At 37.1% G+C, this 19,306-nt stretch overlaps 1 protein-coding gene across 1 annotated transcript in view; it reads left to right on the top strand.

The window, feature by feature from the left end:
- Positions 1–19,306, top strand: part of LRP1B (LDL receptor related protein 1B) — a 2,108,848-nt gene that overhangs the window by 1,240,468 nt on the left and 849,074 nt on the right. The window contains exons 15-16 of the mRNA XM_066345498.1: positions 3,002–3,124; positions 16,839–16,982. Of these exons, the coding sequence (XP_066201595.1) occupies positions 3,002–3,124; positions 16,839–16,982 (267 nt within the window). The remainder of the gene's footprint in view (positions 1–3,001; positions 3,125–16,838; positions 16,983–19,306) is intronic.

The raw sequence follows: 19,306 nt of genomic DNA, 5'->3' as shown, positions 1-19,306 counted from the left end.
CCACCTCTGAACTTAGAAAAGAAAAAATAAAATCAATAAAACATTCTTAAAAAGTTTTTCAAACTTCTAGAAATTCAACAAAAATGTTCACGTGTACTCTATCAGTAATATGTTCAGTTAATAAATTTTTAAAATCTCAGAAACTGTAACGAGAGATATAGAGTTATTTAAATTAATTTAGATTTTATATTTTTATTATTACAGGATAAATATCAATTCTTCCCATTTAATATGTAGTATTCAAAGAAAGAGAATATTTAAAAGTTAAAATAATGATCATTTATTTTGAATAACTTAAATTATATATAGGTAGTATTTAATAAGACTCATAAGTAAGAGTTATACTATCAAATTTAATAATTTTTAATTTAGCATATATTTTCAATATAAAAATAGATTCTAAAATATTTTAACACTTTTTATAGTTTTAAATTTTTCATATATGTCTAAAATTATTTTTCATTATTTCTAATTTTACAGAATCTGAATGTTACTAAAATATTTATTATATGATTTAATTGTGTACATAATGTGCATAACATAGATAGAACTTCTAGCCATCATACAAAGTATTAGATTTTTTTTTTTTTTGTATTTTTCTGAAGCTGGAAACAGGGAGAGACAGTCAGACAGACTCCCGCATGCGCCCGACTGGGATCCACCTGGCACTCCCACCAGGGGCAACGCTCTGCCCACCATGGGGCGATGCTCTGCCCCTCCGGGGTGTCGCTCTGCCAGGACCAGAGTCACTCTAGCGCCTGGGGCAGAGGCCAAGGAGCCATCCCCAGCGCCCGGGCCATCTTTGCTCCAATGGAGCCTTGGCTATGGGAGGGGAAGAGAGAGACAGAGAGGAAGGAAGGGGGGGGGATGGAGAAGCAAATGAGCGCTTCTCTTACGTGCCCTGGCTGGGAATCGTACCCGGGTCCCCCGCACGCCAGGCCGACGCTCTACCGCTGAGCCAACCGGCCAGGGCCCAAAGTATTAGATTTTTATTTCACGGTCAAGGAATAAGCATGTCTATGTCTGGAAGCTGTTAAAAATTTTTTTGTATTTGCTACTGGAAAATGCATGTACTAAGATTATCCTCCTACTTTAGATATTGCACTATAGCTTAAATTATTAACTTCTTTAGATTTTAAATCTATTTTTTTATTTTTATAAACATAAGCATGTAATTTACTTCTTAGAATAATAAAATTAAATACTTATATATTTTAGTCATTTCTTCTGATTATTGGGCACATAATAATCTATGGGGATGAGTTAAATATTTATTGCATTTAACAACACCTCAAATATTTTTAAACTTATTTCTGACGATCTCTGCATAGCACATCCATCCCTGAGGCTCACAGTGTGATACTCTAGTTTGTCACTTTAGTCAGTTTTGGTACTTACACTTTAACTGTCAATATGGTTTTAATCATTATATTATGTTATGTCTCTGAGTAATTAAAATCTCTTTATTATTAATGTTGGAGAGAGATCTTCTGATATTGTCAAAATGTTATTTATTGAAGCCCAGGCCAGATAACTCAGTTGTATCATCGCTCCAAGTGCAGAGGTTGCTGGATTGATTCCCGGGTCAGGGCACATACAGGAGCAGCTCAATGTTCCTCTCTCTCTCTCTCTCTCTCTCTCTCTCTCTCGCTCTTTCTGCCTCCCTCCAAAAAAATAAATGTTATTTATTGATACATTGAAAACTGCAACATAGTATAAAATAACCCTCACATTAGCCTACCAATTAGATTGCTAGTGTTGCAGAGTTCTTTGTAACTATTCTGCATATATATAGCTAAGAAAATATACCTTCCTCTTTGCCTTTCCAACTTCTAGAAATAATTACATCAAAATGATGATTACCTAAATTTTATTTACACTTACCTACATCTTTATAACACAGTATCTCCAGCCTCTTTAAAATTTTACTTCAATTGGATCTAAATCTGCAAGAGTGTCTCCCATATGTCCATAAATATGAACCTATAAATTTCCACTTGTGCCTGCTTTAATTGATGTCTGTGCAAATCCCATCACTGCCTCTGCTGTTTAGGTCCACGGGTACAACACTCTTTCCCTTGTGTGTTGCACAGTCTCCTGGAACCAGCAAGGCTGCTTATTTTTAAGGCTTACAGAGAATCTGTGTTCTCCTGCGTCCTCAATGTACTGACACGCCAGTGTATTCCTTGCACAGAAGGGAGCACTATCTCACCCCTTTTCTCAAGCTTGTTTGCTTTCTGTTCACTTGGGACCCAAAGCCACATTCCAAATGCTGGAGGTCTACTTTCCAAAATACTCAGACTTCTTAATCTTGGAAACTACCCTAGACAGATGTCATTCTTTCTTTTCTATTTTTCCTCTTTCCTAGAACCCAACTGCATACAGATCTCTGCCTCCTACAACCAATGTGCTGGTAGATGAGAAGAATCTGCATGTTGGTTGTAAGGAGCAGAGATCTGTATGCAGACTCCCACATGCGCCCCCATTGGAATCCAACAGGCAACCCCATCAAGGGCCGATGCTCCAATACAAAGCTAGTTTTAGCTCCAGAGGCTGATAGGCTCAGACCAACCGAGCTATCCTCAGCACCTGGGGTCACACTGGAACCAATGGTGCCAATGGCTGCAGGAGGGGAAGAGGGAGAGAATGAGGAGAGGGAGGGGGAGAGAAGCAGATGGTTGCTTTTGCACCACTGGAAATTGTGTGCACTGACCGGAAATTGAAACCAGGATTCAATGCCATACACTGGGCCAATGCTATACCCACTGAGCCACCGCTCACGGCCCATCATGTATTTTCAAACATTTCTGAATTTCACTATGGATTTAGCAGAAATCCTGACCACATGAATTTATTAATTAATTACATAATAGTGAATATGTGATATAGTTGATATGTGTGTGTATATATGTGCATATTTATGCCTACATGTGTCTAGAAATAACGGGCTGACTTTGGGTGGAATCAGCATTCTCTGACATGTCACCCACTCCTCTCTCAGGTGACAACATGTGCCGGGTGAACAATGGGGGCTGTAGTACACTGTGCTTGGCCATTCCAGGAGGCCGAGTATGTGCTTGTGCTGATAATCAACTTTTAGACGAAAACGGAACCACTTGCACATGTAAGTGTCTTTTCATGTTACACTCGTTGATATGTTTCTCTTTGCATACTAGAAATAGATGAAACCCAAAGAATTAAAATCTAACAGAGAAATTTAGGTAAGTACTTAGGTATAATTCCTTTTAAACTAAAAATTGCTAACTAATTTCTAACATACAGAGGGATAATAATAATCATGCAGTTTTACAGTGTCTTGCTGCTGCTGCCTTTAAGAAAAGAATAGAAATAAGTGTACGCCACAGATGAAAATATTTTATGCAATTATCAGGGAACCTCAACATCAGCAAATGTGTCGTTGTTGGTTACATTGTGATATGTTGATGCACACCATAGGCCTTAAATTATTTTAAATAGCTTAGTAAACTCAGTTATCTAGACTTGACAGTGAAGGGCAAGGAAGGAGGTAAAAAAGAGATGTCTAAGGAATGTCTAGATTTTATCAAAATAGTGAATTAACCGGATTGATTGACCTGGATTATCATCACTTAATTAACTTTTGCTGACCTTCTTCAGTTTATTCCTCTTATTAATACAATGTGATACTTATTTGTCCTCTCTACAAATATCATGTCCCTTAAGAATAATAACAGCAACAATGTTCTGCATATATGTAGAGTACTATATACATGTTTCTGGAATGATTTCTTCTTGAATTGTATGTTACTTATGATTCCCCAAAGAAACAGAAACAGTAGAATAGAGAGAGAAAGAGAGAGAGAGAAAGAATATGTTTTAAGGGTTGGTTTAGCACCTGGCCAGTTTACTCAGTGGATAGAGCGTTGGCCTGGTATATAGAGGTCCTGGCTTCGATTCCTGGTCAAGACACACAAGAGAGGCGACCATCTGCTTTTCTCCCCCACTCTCTCCCCTTCACTCCTTCTTCCCCTCTTGCAGCCAGTGGCTCAATTGGTTCTAGCATCTGCCCTGGGCACTGAGGATGGCTCAGTTGGTCCAAGCAATTGCTCCAGACAGGGTTCCCGGGTGAATCCCGGTTGGGGCGGATGCAGGTGTCTGTCTCATTATCTTCCCTCCTCTCACTTAAAAAAAAAAGAATTAGCTTATATAATTATGGAGTCTGACATGTCCCCAGAGCTGCAGTCAGAAAACTGGAATCTCAGGAGCTCCAGTGGTGTAGCTCCAGGCTGAAATCTGGCAGACTTGAGGCCCAGGAAGAGTCCACATTTCAGTATGAGGGGAAGGCAGAAAAAAAAAAGTCACAGTTCAAGTCAGACAGGAAGAATTTCTTACAGGAAGGTAAGCCTATTTGTTCTACTAGGTTTTCAACTGAGCAGATAAGCCGCCCACCTCCACATTAGGAAGGGCGATATATAATACTTAGTCTATTGATTCAAATGTTAACCTCACCTGAGTATTCTCAGAACACTCCCAGGATAATGTTTAACCAAATATCTAGGTATTCTCTTGCCTAGTGCAGTGGTCGGCAAACTCATCAGTCAACAGAGCCAAATATCAACAGTACAATGATTAAAATTTCTTTTGAGAGCCAATTTTTTTAAACTTAAACTATATAGGTAGGTACATTCCTTACCAAGGTAGCGCCCGCATGTGGTATTTTGTTGGAGAGCCACGCTCAAGGGCCAAAGAGCTGCATATGGCTCACGAGCCACAGTTTGCCAACCACTGGCCTAGTCAATTTGACATATAAAATTAACCATCACAAAAAAAAATTAACCATCACAAGTTATGAAATAAGTATTTCATGTATTTTTTCTATTAGTTATAATGATTGTCTCTGGGGCAGCAGAATGGTAATAAGAATACTAAAGAAGACTTCAGCTTATCTGTAAATTCTCATTTCTTTTAAAGAAGAAAATATGTAGATAAGGAATTTTAAAATCTAATTAAATAAGTAATAATATTTGAGAAATATTAAAAAAATGAAAGTGAGAAATCTACCCATAATGCCACTATTTTGCAATCAAGTAATAAGACATTTTGATGTGATTCTTTATAATTATATATCTCTGGAAGTTATCATTTTTTTCTACTACTATAATAATGACAGGAAACATTTATTGAATTCTTATATCAGATATGACATTTTGTAATAAATTTTTATGATTCTCATTAGTTCTTATAGTAATCATGTAAGGAAGATGCTATAATTATTTTGTTTTATGATTTAAAATTTAGACTTTGGGTTAATAACTTTACAGAGTTTACCTAATAAGTAAGTGGAATATTAGGAATTTAGACCACAAGTTATTTCATTTTGGAGACTGAACTCAATTACTTGTACTTTATAAATTTTGGATCTACTACAGTGTAATTTATTTTTCCTTTTATTTTCACTTAATATGAGCATACATTTCTTATCATGTAACTAAATATATTCTTTGTAAACATGACCCTTTATCACTGATGTATATACACCATTCATCACTTTTTCCTACTTGATGTTTGGTATTATTTCTGCTTCATTATAAACTATCTCTTTACTGTTTACAATTCTTTCTGTATTTTACTATATACTCTATAATTAGTTTGTTACATCTTCTTTAAGCATTTGAAATAATACCACCAATTTTAAATTCTGTTTCCATTATTTTTAGTTGCAACTATTTGAGATAAAGATTTACCTTCTTTATATAGATTTCTTCATCTTCCTCAATTTCAGTCTTTATTATAGCTTAGAATTTTTGACAAGGAATATTATTTTGAATTATAAAAAAGTAAATCTCTTTATAAAAATGTTTTGATATTCATGGTTATCTTATTGATCAACTTTACAAAAAAAATTTTTTTAGACCTGGATCAGTGCTTTACTAGTAGTATTGCTCAGTACTCAAACTTTTCATTCCCCAGTGTTCATTTGTTAATTTCCACTATTGTATAAGATAAATAGAGTACATCGTTTTTTTTTTGTTTGTTTTGTTTTTGTATTTTTCTGAAGCTGGAAATGGGGAGAGACAGTCAGACAGACTCCCGCATGCGCCTGACCAGGATCCACCCGGCATGCCCACCAGGGATGATGCTCTGCCCACCCCAGCGCCCGGGCCATCTTTGCTCCAATGGAGCCTTGGCTGCGGGAGGGGAAGAGAGAGACAGAGAGGAAGGAGGGGGGTGAGGTGGAGAAGCAAATGGGCGCTTCTCCTATGTGCCCTGGCCGGGAATTGAACCTGGGTCTCCCGCACGCCAGGCCAACACTCTACCACTGAGCCACCCGGCCAGGGCGATGGAGTACATCTTAAAGTGACTTCTTCAAGATGAGTCTGAAGAACGTACACTGCGGAGTTCTTGTGTGTTTCAAGTATGTCTTCTTAGCCTTTACATGTGAATAGCCATTCTTCAGAATATCAATCTTGGCTAAATAAAAATTTTCATCAAAATTACAGAATTATTGCCCTGGCCGGTTGGCTCAGCGGTAGAGCTTCGGCCTAGCGTGCGGAGGACCCGGGTTCGATTCCTGGCCAGGGCACACAGGAGAAGCGCCCATTTGCTTCTCCACCCCTCCGCCGCGCTTTCCTCTCTGTCTCTCTCTTCCCCTCCCGCAGCCAAGGCTCCATTGGAGCAAAGATGGCCCGGGTGCTGGGGATGGCTCTGTGGCCTCTGCCTCAGGCGCTAGAGTGGCTCTGCTCGCAACATGGTGATGCCCAGGATGGGCAGAGCATCGCCCTCTGGTGGGCAGAGCTTCGCCCCTGGTGGGCGTGCCAGGTGGATCCCGGTGGGGTGCATGCGGGAGTCTGTCTGACTGTCTCTCCCTGTTTCCAGCTTCAGAAAAATGAAAAAAAAATTACAGAATTATTTTAAAATTCTACTCTGGGAGAATATACTTTAGAATGCACGTATGAATTCTACCTCTGGGCAAGGTTTTATTCCATTATAAGGATTTTTTTAAATTGCCCATAAGACAATTCCTGTAGAAAATAATTCTCTGAGATATACTTTCTTTGAGTCACCAGGTATTCTCCCTTCCTTTGTTCTGTGATATTATTTACAATTCCTATTTTCTTGTTGTTTATTCATTACCAGAAAAGATCTAACAAAGATCCATAATTTGTCAATAAAGAGGGAATAGACTTTGCTTTGAACAACTAAAGTCTGTCCAATTGCCTGCTACATTAATGTGTATATTTCTTAGGTTATTTTTTTTTTTGTTTCTACTATAGATTCAAATAAAATTATTTTCCTGGTATAAATTGAGATTGTTTGCTATTGCAGCTGAATCATTCTGAATGTTTTGAGCTGATGAATTGCACATACACACAGGCTTGTACAGAATAACATTTATAGACCCCTATCAGGTCTCATTTTACCTTTGTTTTACCCCCGGACTTCTTCTCAAGGATGGAAGGTAGCATTGTAAGTAGCTCTTTTTGTTTTCTGTAGGCCCAGACCTTACGATCAGAACTGTAGGAGCAAAGGGTCTTTCCTCCTACCTAAAGATCGATAATGTGTTAGATTGCTTGTGGTATTACTTAGAGCAGGGGTCGGGAACATTTTTGGCTGAGAGAGCCATGAACGCCACATATTTTAAAATGTAATTTCGTGAGAGCCATACTACAACCCATGTATGTTATGCATTATCCAATAAAAATTTGGCATTGTTCTGGAGGACAGCTGTGATTGGCTCCAGCCACCCACAACCATGAACATGAGCAGTAGGAAATGAATGGATTGTAATACATGAGAATGTTTTATATTTTTAACATTATAATTTTTTTATTAAAGATTTGTCTGCGAGCCAGATGCAGCCATCAAGAGAGCCACATCTGGCTTGCGAGCCATAGGTTCACAACCCCTGACTTAGAGAGTTTTTGGAATGAATATTTAAATGAGTTTGATCCCTGGTAAGGGAAGATACAGGAATAGCTTGATATTCCTGTCTCTCTGTCTCTTTTATTCCCTGCCCCCTACTCCCCTCCACACACACAAAATATTTAAATCTGGTCCAATTGCTTTTGAAAAATTTTCTTTAGGTAACATCAGTAGAATGATCAAAAGGTTGAATTCTCGCCTGATCAGGCAGGGTGCAGTTGATTGAGCGTCGGACTGGGATGCGGAGGACCCAGGTTCGAGACCCCTAGGTCGCTGGCTTGAGCACGGGCTCATCTGGTTTGAGCAAAGCTTGGACTCAAGATCGCTGGCTTAAGCAGGGGGTTGCTCAGTCTGCTGAAGGTCCATGGTCAAGACACATATGAGAAAGCAAACAATGAGCAACTAAGGTGTCGCAACGAAAAACTGATGATTGATGCTTCTCATCTTTCTCTGTTCCTGTCTGTCTGTCCCTATCTATCCCTCTCTCTCTGTCTCTGTAAATAAATAAATAAATAAATAAATAAATAAATAAATAAATAAATTTTTAAAAAAGGTTGAATTCCCAGGGTCTTGTGAGTTCTTACTCTTCATTTTGTTTTCATAGTGGGAAGTTGGAGGGGCAGATGTACATTCTTTACTATTATCTAGTTGTTTTTTCAGCTTGAAATTTATTTATTTCATTTTATTTTTATGAATCATAATTATCTGGAACAATGGCCTCCATATTATATTTCTTTCATTCTCATGCCCTATTAAAAAGTTATGGATTCCTTATGAGTTGGCATACTTCTACCTATATTGATTTTTAAATAGAAAACATGATCACTGATTATTTCTCTATAAATAAACTCAATGCAATTAAAGGAGATAAGAAAGAAGATTATTTCATCTATTTCTGCTATAATAAACAATGTTAGATTAACAAAAACAGGAGTGTTATTATTAAGAAATTGTTGCCTGACCTGTGATGGCACAGTGGAAGAAGCTTCGACTTGGAAACGCTGAGGTCGCCACTTCCAAACTCTGGGCTTGCCTGGTCAAGGCACGTATGAGAGTTGAGGCTTCCCGTTCCCCCCCTTCTCTCTGTCTCTCTCTCTCCTCTCTAAAATGAAAAAAAAAATTGTTGCATTTGGCTATTAAAAATTTTACTATTTAATATATCATTGCAACTTTTCTAGGTTTCTTTCAAATGTCATGGGAAAAATTGAGAGAAACAACATAGTAAATAATTTCTTGCAAAGAACTCAGTGTTTTTATATTAATTATTCCAGTTCTTATTCATTTAATTGTGAATATTTTTTCTGATATATGTTAGTCTTAGTTTGCTGATGAGGAAATGAAAGTTGTAGCATACAGAGAAGCATATGTAAAGCTGGTTTGATCAATTATCAAGTGAGTTTATTTTTCTTGACACCTTTGTGGTTTAAATCACAACATACAATGTTAGGAAATGAGCACATTCAAGAAAGTACATTATGCTCCTAAAAATGATTGTTATTATTTTTTTAATTAGCAGCATAATTTTGTCTATGTAATGAGACAGTAATTCTCTAAATGCCTCTTAAGTGGCCTGAAAGAAAAGAGAAATTTCCAGCATGTCTTACTCCCAAGAGAACAATTTAAGCATTGCAAAATATTGGTCATCCAAGGGTAGCATTGCACAATTATGTGTCAGTGGTACTCTGTGACCTTCCTCACCTTCTGGAATACCAGACACATTCCTCTGTCAAAAGCAGTGCTTCACTATGGCTGAGCCATTTATCTGTTCAGCTGTGACAGTCCTTATGTTCTAGGATATATGCAATCTAATGTGCAGTAAAAAGTTTAAGGCTGTAAAAAGTTTAGAAGCCCCATCTAGATGAATATTTATGGCCTTCTCTGCATAGGAACTCACAAAAGATTATGTACCACTTAGGTTGGCTGCTCAGAAGACCACTTTCTCTTATGAAAGGTCATCCTGCTCTGATCTGAAGGAGAATATTCAAAAACCGTAGCAGTATTTTTCATATTGCTTTCCTGTATTAAGAAGCTTATATAAAGGCATCCAACAAACTACAACTTGAAGTTTTCTTTCAGGGTCTTCTTTCTTCCTGCTCAAATGAAAGGATAGTTAGCAAATCTGTACTCCCCAAACGAAGAACAAAGAATTAAATAAATAAACATGTTCTAATGTGAGATTTATAGAGGCCATAAGAGGACATTATTTTCTCTCTTTTTTTTTTTGAGAGGAGGGGAGATACAGAGACAGACTCCTGCATGTGCCCTGACCAGGATCCACCTGGCAACCTCCATCTGGGGCCGATGCTCTCCCATCTGGGGCCATGCTCATAACTGAGCTATTTTTAGCACCTGAGGCAGAGGATCCATGGAGCCATCCTCAGCATCTGGGCCAATGTGCTCAAATCAATTGAGCCATGGCTACAGGAGGAAGAGAGAAAGGGGAGGTAAAGAGGGAGAGAAGCAGATGATAGTTTCTTCTGTGTGCTCTGACCAGGAATTGAATCCAGGACTTCCACATGGCAGATCAGTGCTCTACTACTAAGCCAACCAACCAGAATTCATTTTCTTATATGTACCGGGACTAATGCTAGACCAAGTTATAATTTTGTTAACAGTCAAAAACAAAACATCAATTGAGAGGAGGAAAAGTAAAGTCCGAAACATTTGATTCATGGGTACCAAAGCTTAGTAGAACAATGTCAGGAACATGTGTGTTCAGTCCAATTGTTGGGATAAGATCTAAATCTGAGATGATTTAAAACTAAAATAAAATAAAAGTTTATTACTAAGGTTTTTTTTTTCTTTACTCCTTTAGCATCTGGATGTAAACTTCAGCAATCAATCTACCAGTTGTTACCAAAGAAAATTAATTCTAGAATTCATACTTCTCTTTGTAATATACTGAAGAGTTATGTGGGGGCCTGATTTTAATACTCTAATAGCAGGTGCATAGCATGTTTAATAATGCACAGTTATTTTCTAGGCATGTCATGATTCATGTAATTTTATTTTTTATTTTGATTAGTGAATTATTTATACTGCTCACAAAAATTAGGGGATATTTTATCGCTTCATATTCATTTTTGAAATAACCTTTAACTTTTGTGAGCAGTATATTAATTTCTCAGTTTTTTCCCGGTATAATCATGTTCTAATATCTTTACTAGAAATGACCCTGGTAGTAGAATTACAGGTTATTATCAGTTTTCACATTCACATTGCAAATTACAAGTTTACAATTCTAACTATTGTTGATATACTGAAAACAATTTATGGCTGTACCCAAACACCCAATGTGCTATTAAGGTTTATTCTTATTAAATATTAGAACAAAGTGGCAACTTGGAGCTTTGCCTTTATGTTCAATTTTTGGTTGTGGTGGGAACTTTACCATAGTAATCTTTATTTTCCCCTAAAATAAGCTTATTTCATTCACGTTCTTGGGTGATGAGAAAAAAACATTAGCTGATGAGCTAGTTGAAGTGAAACTATTTCCCTGACATATTTATACAGCTCCCAGAGATAGAGTCTTTCATTATTCTAATGGCTGCAATGTAGAATTGTCAGTCTCTATTAATTCTGATAAGTCAGGCAACAACTATTGTGGAACATCTGCTCTGTCTCTGGTTCTATTCTAGGCATTGTTTTGTGCTGTATGTAACATTGTCCTTCCTATATTCAAGAATCTCAAGAGGAAGCAGTAGATGTGTTAAATTATTTATAAAATAACTTCTTAAGTTTTTACAAGGCATTCAGATACTATTCTTTTTATTGGTTGTCTTATTTAACGACAAATATACTGACTTCATAATCTCGATGATTCTCATAAAAGGCGGTAGATTGTCTGGTCATCACCAGGGTGCTGTGACAGGGGACATTGCTCCTCAGTGCCACACAGTAAGTCAATGCTCAGGAAAAGACTACACCTTTCTCTCCCCCTTACTGTCTGAGAAACTTCCATTTGGTTCCAAATGAAAACCAAAATTATTTTCATCATGTTTTTCTCACATTCGAAACTTAAATAGTACTACATTTGTATGGGGATGCTTTTTTCCTTTATTTTTACTTTAGTTATTTTTAATTTTTTATCTTTTTCTTTATGTTTTTAAATTTTTATAGGGTTGAGACTAGTTTACATAATTATACAGGTTTCAGGTGCCCAATTCTACAACATATGTCTGTACACTATATTGTGCACAGACATCTCTTTTTTAATTAAATTTGTTGAGGTTACCTTGGTTAATAAAATCATACAGGATTCAAGTGTGCAGCTCAACAGCACATCATCAGCATCCTGCTGTCTAAGCTGCCGTTTTACCCATGTTAGGACCTATCACATCACAGTTGTGTGTGTGTGTGTGTGTGTGTGTGTGTGTGTGTGAGAGAGAGAGAGAGAGAGAGAGAGAGAGAGAGAGAGAGAGAGAGAGAGTGGGAGAGAGATGAGAGGGAGGGGACAGAAGAAACTCATAATTGTGCCACTTCAGTTGTTCATTGATTGCATCTCATATGTGCTTTTGACTGGAGAGCTCCAGCCAATCCAGTGACCCGTTGCTTAAGCCAGTGACCTTGGGCTCAAGCCAGCGACTTTGGGCTTCAAGCCAGGACCATGGGATCACGTCTATGATCCCATGTTCAAGCTGGCAATCTCGGGGTTTCAAACTTGGCTCCTCAACGTCCCAGTTGATGCTCTATCCACTGTACCACCACCCGTCAGGCTTAAATATTTTCTTGATAATGGACATTATTAGTTTAAAAATAACCCATCTTCTATATTTATGAATCTGAACAAATCTGATATTCAGCACTGATAACATTTTTTGTTGTTGATATAACTACTGATTACATCTGGAAGACTTGGATTAGGGCTAGAATAAACTAATGATGCCATGTGTCCTGGAAGCTTTGGAAATAAGTACCTCATATTTTAAAATAAAAATTGTTTACTATTATGTCAAGAATTGTGAAGGGTCTGAGATATTACCCAAGTTGCAAGCTAACGTAAGCCAGCCAGAGAGTGTCATAAATTCTAAGAGGAGACATACAATTTCTGGATCATATACAAAGGATTTTATTACTCATGGCACAGCAAGAAGCATAAGTTTAATGTTCACTTTGGTTCTCTTGGTCTCATCCTACCCCCAAATCACATGGGGCAACGTATAAACAGGCCTGTGTGGGTGTTGAACACCCTGTGAGTTTATATCACAACTGAAAGGCTTAAGAGTCTGCTAAAACAATTTGCCAAACCTTTGTCCTGAAGGGAGACATATTTACTTTCCTGGTCAAGAAAAACCTGCTCTCTGCTCTAGAAGGAGGTACTATTTCTGTCTTCCAATGCTGTATAAGCATCCTTGAAAAAAACATCCACAATAAAATCTTACACCATGGGCAAATGTCTCTTATTCAGCAAATTAGAGGTCTCAGAAGAATTGCAGCCAAACTTGAAAAATGTCAAAGATATTTTTATGTTTCATTATGGTTGTTGTTACAACCTAACTGCTATGATAGTAATATTTATCTATATTAATAACATTGATGTAGATCCATCAAAAGCAGTAAATATAAAAATGATAAAATTATCTTACTTTTCAAGCAATTGCTTATAATTTGTTATGAAAATGAAACTTTATATACTGTTATTATCTGTTTTTGAAAATTTCTACCTTTGTATTCAAAAATGTCCTTTAAAAATAACCAGCTACCGCCCTGGCCAGTTGGCTCAGCGGTAGAGCATCGACCTGGCATGTGATTCCCGGCCAGGGCACATAGAAGAAGCGCCCATTTGCTTCTCCACCCCCTCCTTCCTTTCTGTCTCTTCCCCTCCCACAGCCAAGGCTCCATTGGAGCAAAGATATCCTGGGCGCTGGGGATGGCTCCTTGGCCTCTGCCCCAGGCGCTAGAGTGGCTCTGGCTGCGGCAGAGCGACGCCCCGAGGGGCAGAGCATCGCCCCCTGGTGGGCAGAGCGTCGCTGGTGGGCGTGCCGGGTGGATCCCGGTCGGGCGCATGCGGGAGTCTGTCTGACTGTCTCTCCCCGTTTCCAGCTTCAGAAAAAATACAAAAAAAAAAAACAACCCAAAAATAAATAAATAAAAAATAACCAGCTACCTATGTATATTTGAAACCATGTTTAAAATAAGCTTGGAAAATTAGCCTATTTGCACTTATTCCATGATGATATAAATATCACTTGAAAAACATTTAAGCTCTAAATAGACTTAAAGGTCTTATATCAAGATTGATTGTTAAATATTATTTAGATATATCTATATCTTTGATGTGGAGTGGGTTGTTCCATGAACAATAAAACAAACAAAAAAACAAAGCTTTCTAAATTGGTGGGATTGTTATCAGAAAAGAACCAGTGTTTTTTTGATTTTTCAATCCTTATGATATGAAACAATAGTATTGGCATTTTTTAAAGTCAGCTATAGAGAGAGTAGAGAAAATCTTAAAGCTGGACTTACATGAAAGAGTAAGCTGATTACATTCCACATTAGTTTTCTTATCGACTGGCATTAAAACAAAACTCCAAGAAACTGTTAGGGTTAATAATTATAGAGAAAAAAATTAATCAACTACTATTTGTTAAATGCCCAGTTCAAAACTGAGCTTTTATGGATTCAAAAGAAAAAACTGTATTACCCTTAAAAATATTAGTGTCTAGGCCCTGGCCGGTTGGCTCAGTGGTAGAGCATCGGCCTAGTGTGCAGGAGTCCTGGGTTCGATTCCTGGCCAGGGCACACAGGAGAGGTGCCCATCTGCTTCTCCACCCCTTCCCCTCTCCTTCCTCCCTGTCTCTCTCTTCCCCTCCTGCAGCCAAGGATCCATTGGAGCAAGGTTGGCCCGGGCACTGAGGATGGCTCTATGGCCTCTGCCTCAGGCGCTAGAATGGCTCTGGTTGCAACAGAGCGATGCCCCAGATGGGCAGAGCATCGCCCCCTGGTGGGCATGCTGGGTGGATCCCGGTTGGGCGCATGCAGGAGTCTGTCTGACTGCCTCCCCATTTCCAACTTCAGAAAAATACAAAATATATATATATAATTATATATATATTAGTGTCTAACTGAGTGGACTTGAAGTTCAAAATAAGGAATATGTGCATATTATTCGTGATCAGTGCTGCAGATTTTGAGAGAGAAGCTTGATCCTAGAGACAGTCAGACATATCTCAGGGTGCACTTTTGCTTTCTTGTGATTCCCATCCTTACTCTCAGTGGCCACCATAAAAAGTCACGTTAGTGTTGAATGGGAGACATTTTTCATTTTCACATTGTTGTCATTCTCTATTTTGGACTATAACACACACAACACAATATGCATTTCTTTCAAGTGACCTTACAGAAATGACATTATTAGAGAAATTGCTGCTACAACATTTTTTTTAAATGATTAAACAAGAGGAAAAATGACTGATAGTTTCTATACACAGTGTCTGCTTATGAAGAGGGAGGGGACAGAAGAAACAGGATTACCTTTGTTCTGAGTATTTCACTTACCATTCTAATTACTTTTTACCCCCGAGGCCTTAAATAAGGACCTGAATTTATAAGGCAGCTTTTTTTCTGCTGGCCCCACAAGCCCAGATGCTGTGCTCACTGCATAATTCTCTGAAGCAGATTCTCTGCAGTTATGGTTCAAGAGGCACATCCTTCTTTCATTCTTTGCAGCAGGAAAATACAAAGATTAAGAGAGTGCTGACACAAAGTGTTCTGGAAATGCAACACTTTTCCCCCCCTCAATATCTCTTATTACTGAAGGGTATATAAGATTTGTGATAGTTCATCAGTCCAAACCAGTTACCCAAAATAAAGTTTAAAGCCGTTATAACTCAACTGGAAAGATCAGCTTCTTTCTTTTCCTGTAAACCAGTTTTTAATATTTTAATGCCTTTTTTAGACTGTGAAACACACATCATTTACTTTAACCATTGCCACATGTTCCCTTCTCTTTCTAGACTCCACTGAATCCTCTCAAGGAGAACAGAGAATAGTAACACTTTCAGTTTGTGAATAAATTCCAATTAATGGAATTCCTAACATTTAAAGGACATGAAATATATGGAGAAAAACACTGAAGAGAACTTGGATATATAATGAGATAGTTTTGATTAACTAAATACTTCCTTGAATACTTAAACAGACCTGAGTTCTTCTCCCACTTACAGACTCACAAAGTAAACACAGCTCCCCTGCTGTGTGCATCGCACTGTCATTAATTTCTGGCATACTTCTCTATAAGATGGATGTAGTGAAATTCTTTACCAGGCCTACCTTATATCATGATCAGTTGAAATTCTGAATGAGAGCCCTTAAAAAGTAAACCTATGCCCTGGCCAGTTAGCTAATCCATTAAGAGGATTATTCTGTAACAAGGTTGTGGGTTCAATCCCCTGTCAGGGCACACAAAGGAAGCAACCAAAAAATGCATGACCGAGTGGAACAACAATGCTTGCCTTTTCTCTCTCTTCTCTCTCCCTTGCTCTCTCTTTCTAAATATCAATAAAAATCAAGCCTGGCCGGATAGTTTGATTGGTTGGAGCATCGTCCCAGAGCATGGAGGTTGCCGGTTTGACTCCCTAGTCAGGACACATACAAGAGCAGCTGATGTTCCCTTCTCTCTTTCATCCCTTCCTCTCTAAAGAAAATAAAAAAGTAAAACTACAAATTCAATATAAATATCATATGGCATGTTATTATTGTTGCTATTATTATTTTGGCTAGAGTGTTTAAACAAATCTTTAAAAACTTTAGTAAAATAATTATTGTCAGAAAAACTTAAAATTTTTTATTGCCAATGATTGTCACTACAGTGGCTAACATGTTTTCATATTTTCTGTAAAATGAAATATATCAGTACTTAGAGATAAAAACATTTATACATCAATGAACTGAATATAACAAGTAGTGTTCATACAGCTCTTTTTTTTTAACCCTAGTTAATCCAGGAGAAGTGTTATTACCTCAAATATGTAAAGCTGGGGAATTTCGCTGCAAAAACAGACACTGTATCCAAGCTCGGTGGAAATGTGACGGCGATGATGATTGTCTAGACGGAAGTGATGAAGATGCAGAAAATTGCTGTATGTTCTTCTTCAAGTAATATTAAATCTCCCTGACACTTTGAGTATGTGAACTATGAAAATAGTTTGTGAAAATTTAAAAATGTTTTTGGTGCAGATTGAAGTTTTTGTTTGTTTTGTTTTGTTCTCTCAGCCATCCATTTAGTTAGAGATTAGACCTTAGAGTGCCTCCTTTGTTTAGTTTTGAAGAACTGGTTGTCTCATTCTTCCCCATCTTTAATGTTATAATTTTGGTTGCTCCAAAAGTTATCTCCTTTCTTATTTGTTCAATTAGCGCCACCACACCATTGTCAGAATGTGCAAATTTCTGAATTTTAGTGTGTGTGCAATCAATTTAAACACCCTCAAGACAGAATTACAGGTACAGAGGGTCTCGATTCAGCCCATTATTTCTTGGCAGGTAAGACTTGCAGAAGATCCAAGGAGACAGACATGGGTTTGGAACATCTTATTGCCTAAGTTGACTGGCTCAGCTCACGGTAGAAAACACATATAGGATACTCAGAAATTAAAGCTTTTATTTTTCTCCTGTTTGGCTTCTTTTTAGTAATTTATCATTTGCTGCAATAGAAATAACTCCATGTTTTTGTAGGGCTATGGAAATGACCCACATACACAGAAGGAAAACATTTTGAAAACCACAGAAAATAATGTTTTGAGAATATATTTGATTATAGTCACTACCTGAATGGTTTTGAGTGATAAACACATTTTTATATAAAGTGACAGAGGTGTGTACTGGACATATATATCTTTCTTCTCTTGAGGAAAGTGATAAACACATTTTTATATAAAGTGACAGAGGTGGGTACTGGACATATATATCTTTCCTCTCTTGAGTTGACTTAAATATATTTAAATGTTTCTTTCACTTAAAGACATGTCCAGGGTTAAGTGGCTGAATTAACTGTGAGTTAATTAATGATTCTCTGTTTTTCTTTTCGTTTTTTTTTAAATCAGGAACATAAATATAAAGTTTTAAGGATCCATTGTTAAGAATTAACATCTTAATATAGTCTGTGCATCTATTATGAAACTATCTATCCTTTGGTATAAAACCCCAAGAATATGGACTTTAAAAATTTTTTTTGAATTTTGCATAAATACATAATACATCAATTGTCATTAACACATAAAGATAGCACTGCTTTCTTTTAATTTTTAATCGTGAACTCTGAATGCAACTTTATACATTCTATTTCAAACCTATTAATAGCTATACTGTAAAGTGTGAGCCTACAAATATAATACTAAATAGCTGATAAAATTAGCCAAAAGGTTTGGAGTGGAAGGAGCATTTTTATCTGAGTAAAGGGTGTTTTTTTTCTACTTGTTTATACAGAAATTATGTATTATTTATTGATTAAATTAATTGCCTCATTTCTTCAGACTCGCTGTGTATTAATGGTTTTAATGAATGCTCCCTCCATATCCACTTTCCATGTAATCAGTGCCAGTGCAGAGCTCAAATATTTCATAAGAATAGTCATGCTTTAATCCTTTAGTTCCATGCTACTGTCTGTGAAATCCTTCTTTCCATCAACTAACAAACTTGTTTCCTTTATGAATATACAGGTGCATAACAATTGTACTGTGAATTGTAGCGTTACAGTTACTCGTCAGTATTTTTTTCTTATTTTCATCATGTTCTACCTCATTACCTGAGGCTATATCATGGGCTTTTCCTGGAGTCTTCTAATTGACTCATGGTCCAAATTCAATTCTATCAATAAATCTCTCTTTCATCTTCTGAATAATTAATTTTTCATATTTATCTCCTCTCAATTTTTACTAGCTAAATTAGGCTCATATCTTAGATTACAAGTTACTGCTATTATTCCTACCAGAATTTCTCCCTTAACTAAAGCCCCCTTTTCACACTGGTTCCTGAATGGCGTTTATATACTGAAATATAATTTTGATATTTGAATAACTGTATAATCCAGAAGTTAAATTCTAAAATTCATTGACTCACATATTAAGGCACTTCCTGTTCTGTCTCAGCTTTACATTTTTAGCCTTAAATGTCTGTCTAGCATCCACTTAACCTCTTTGTCCTTATCAAGTTGAACTACAAGTAGATCTCCAAATTATGTTATTTTCTCTTCTCTGTGACATCGTTCTGTTTCTAGCTATAGAATTTTCAATCATTTTCCATTACTTCCATAGATGTCTTTTTGAACACCAAAAAAGTGTCCTCAATATAGCTCAGTTGGAGTTAAACACCTCCGGTATATGTATATATCCCTTTACTTTGGTAGTATACACAGAAAGTTGCAATTATATGCTTACTTATCTGGTGGTTCTAATAGATGAATTTGTTT

The sequence above is a fragment of the Saccopteryx leptura genome, chromosome 7 (genome assembly GCF_036850995.1).
Source record: "Saccopteryx leptura isolate mSacLep1 chromosome 7, mSacLep1_pri_phased_curated, whole genome shotgun sequence".
Lineage (NCBI taxonomy): Eukaryota > Metazoa > Chordata > Mammalia > Chiroptera > Emballonuridae > Saccopteryx > Saccopteryx leptura.
This window is presented reverse-complemented; position numbering and strand designations above follow the sequence as displayed.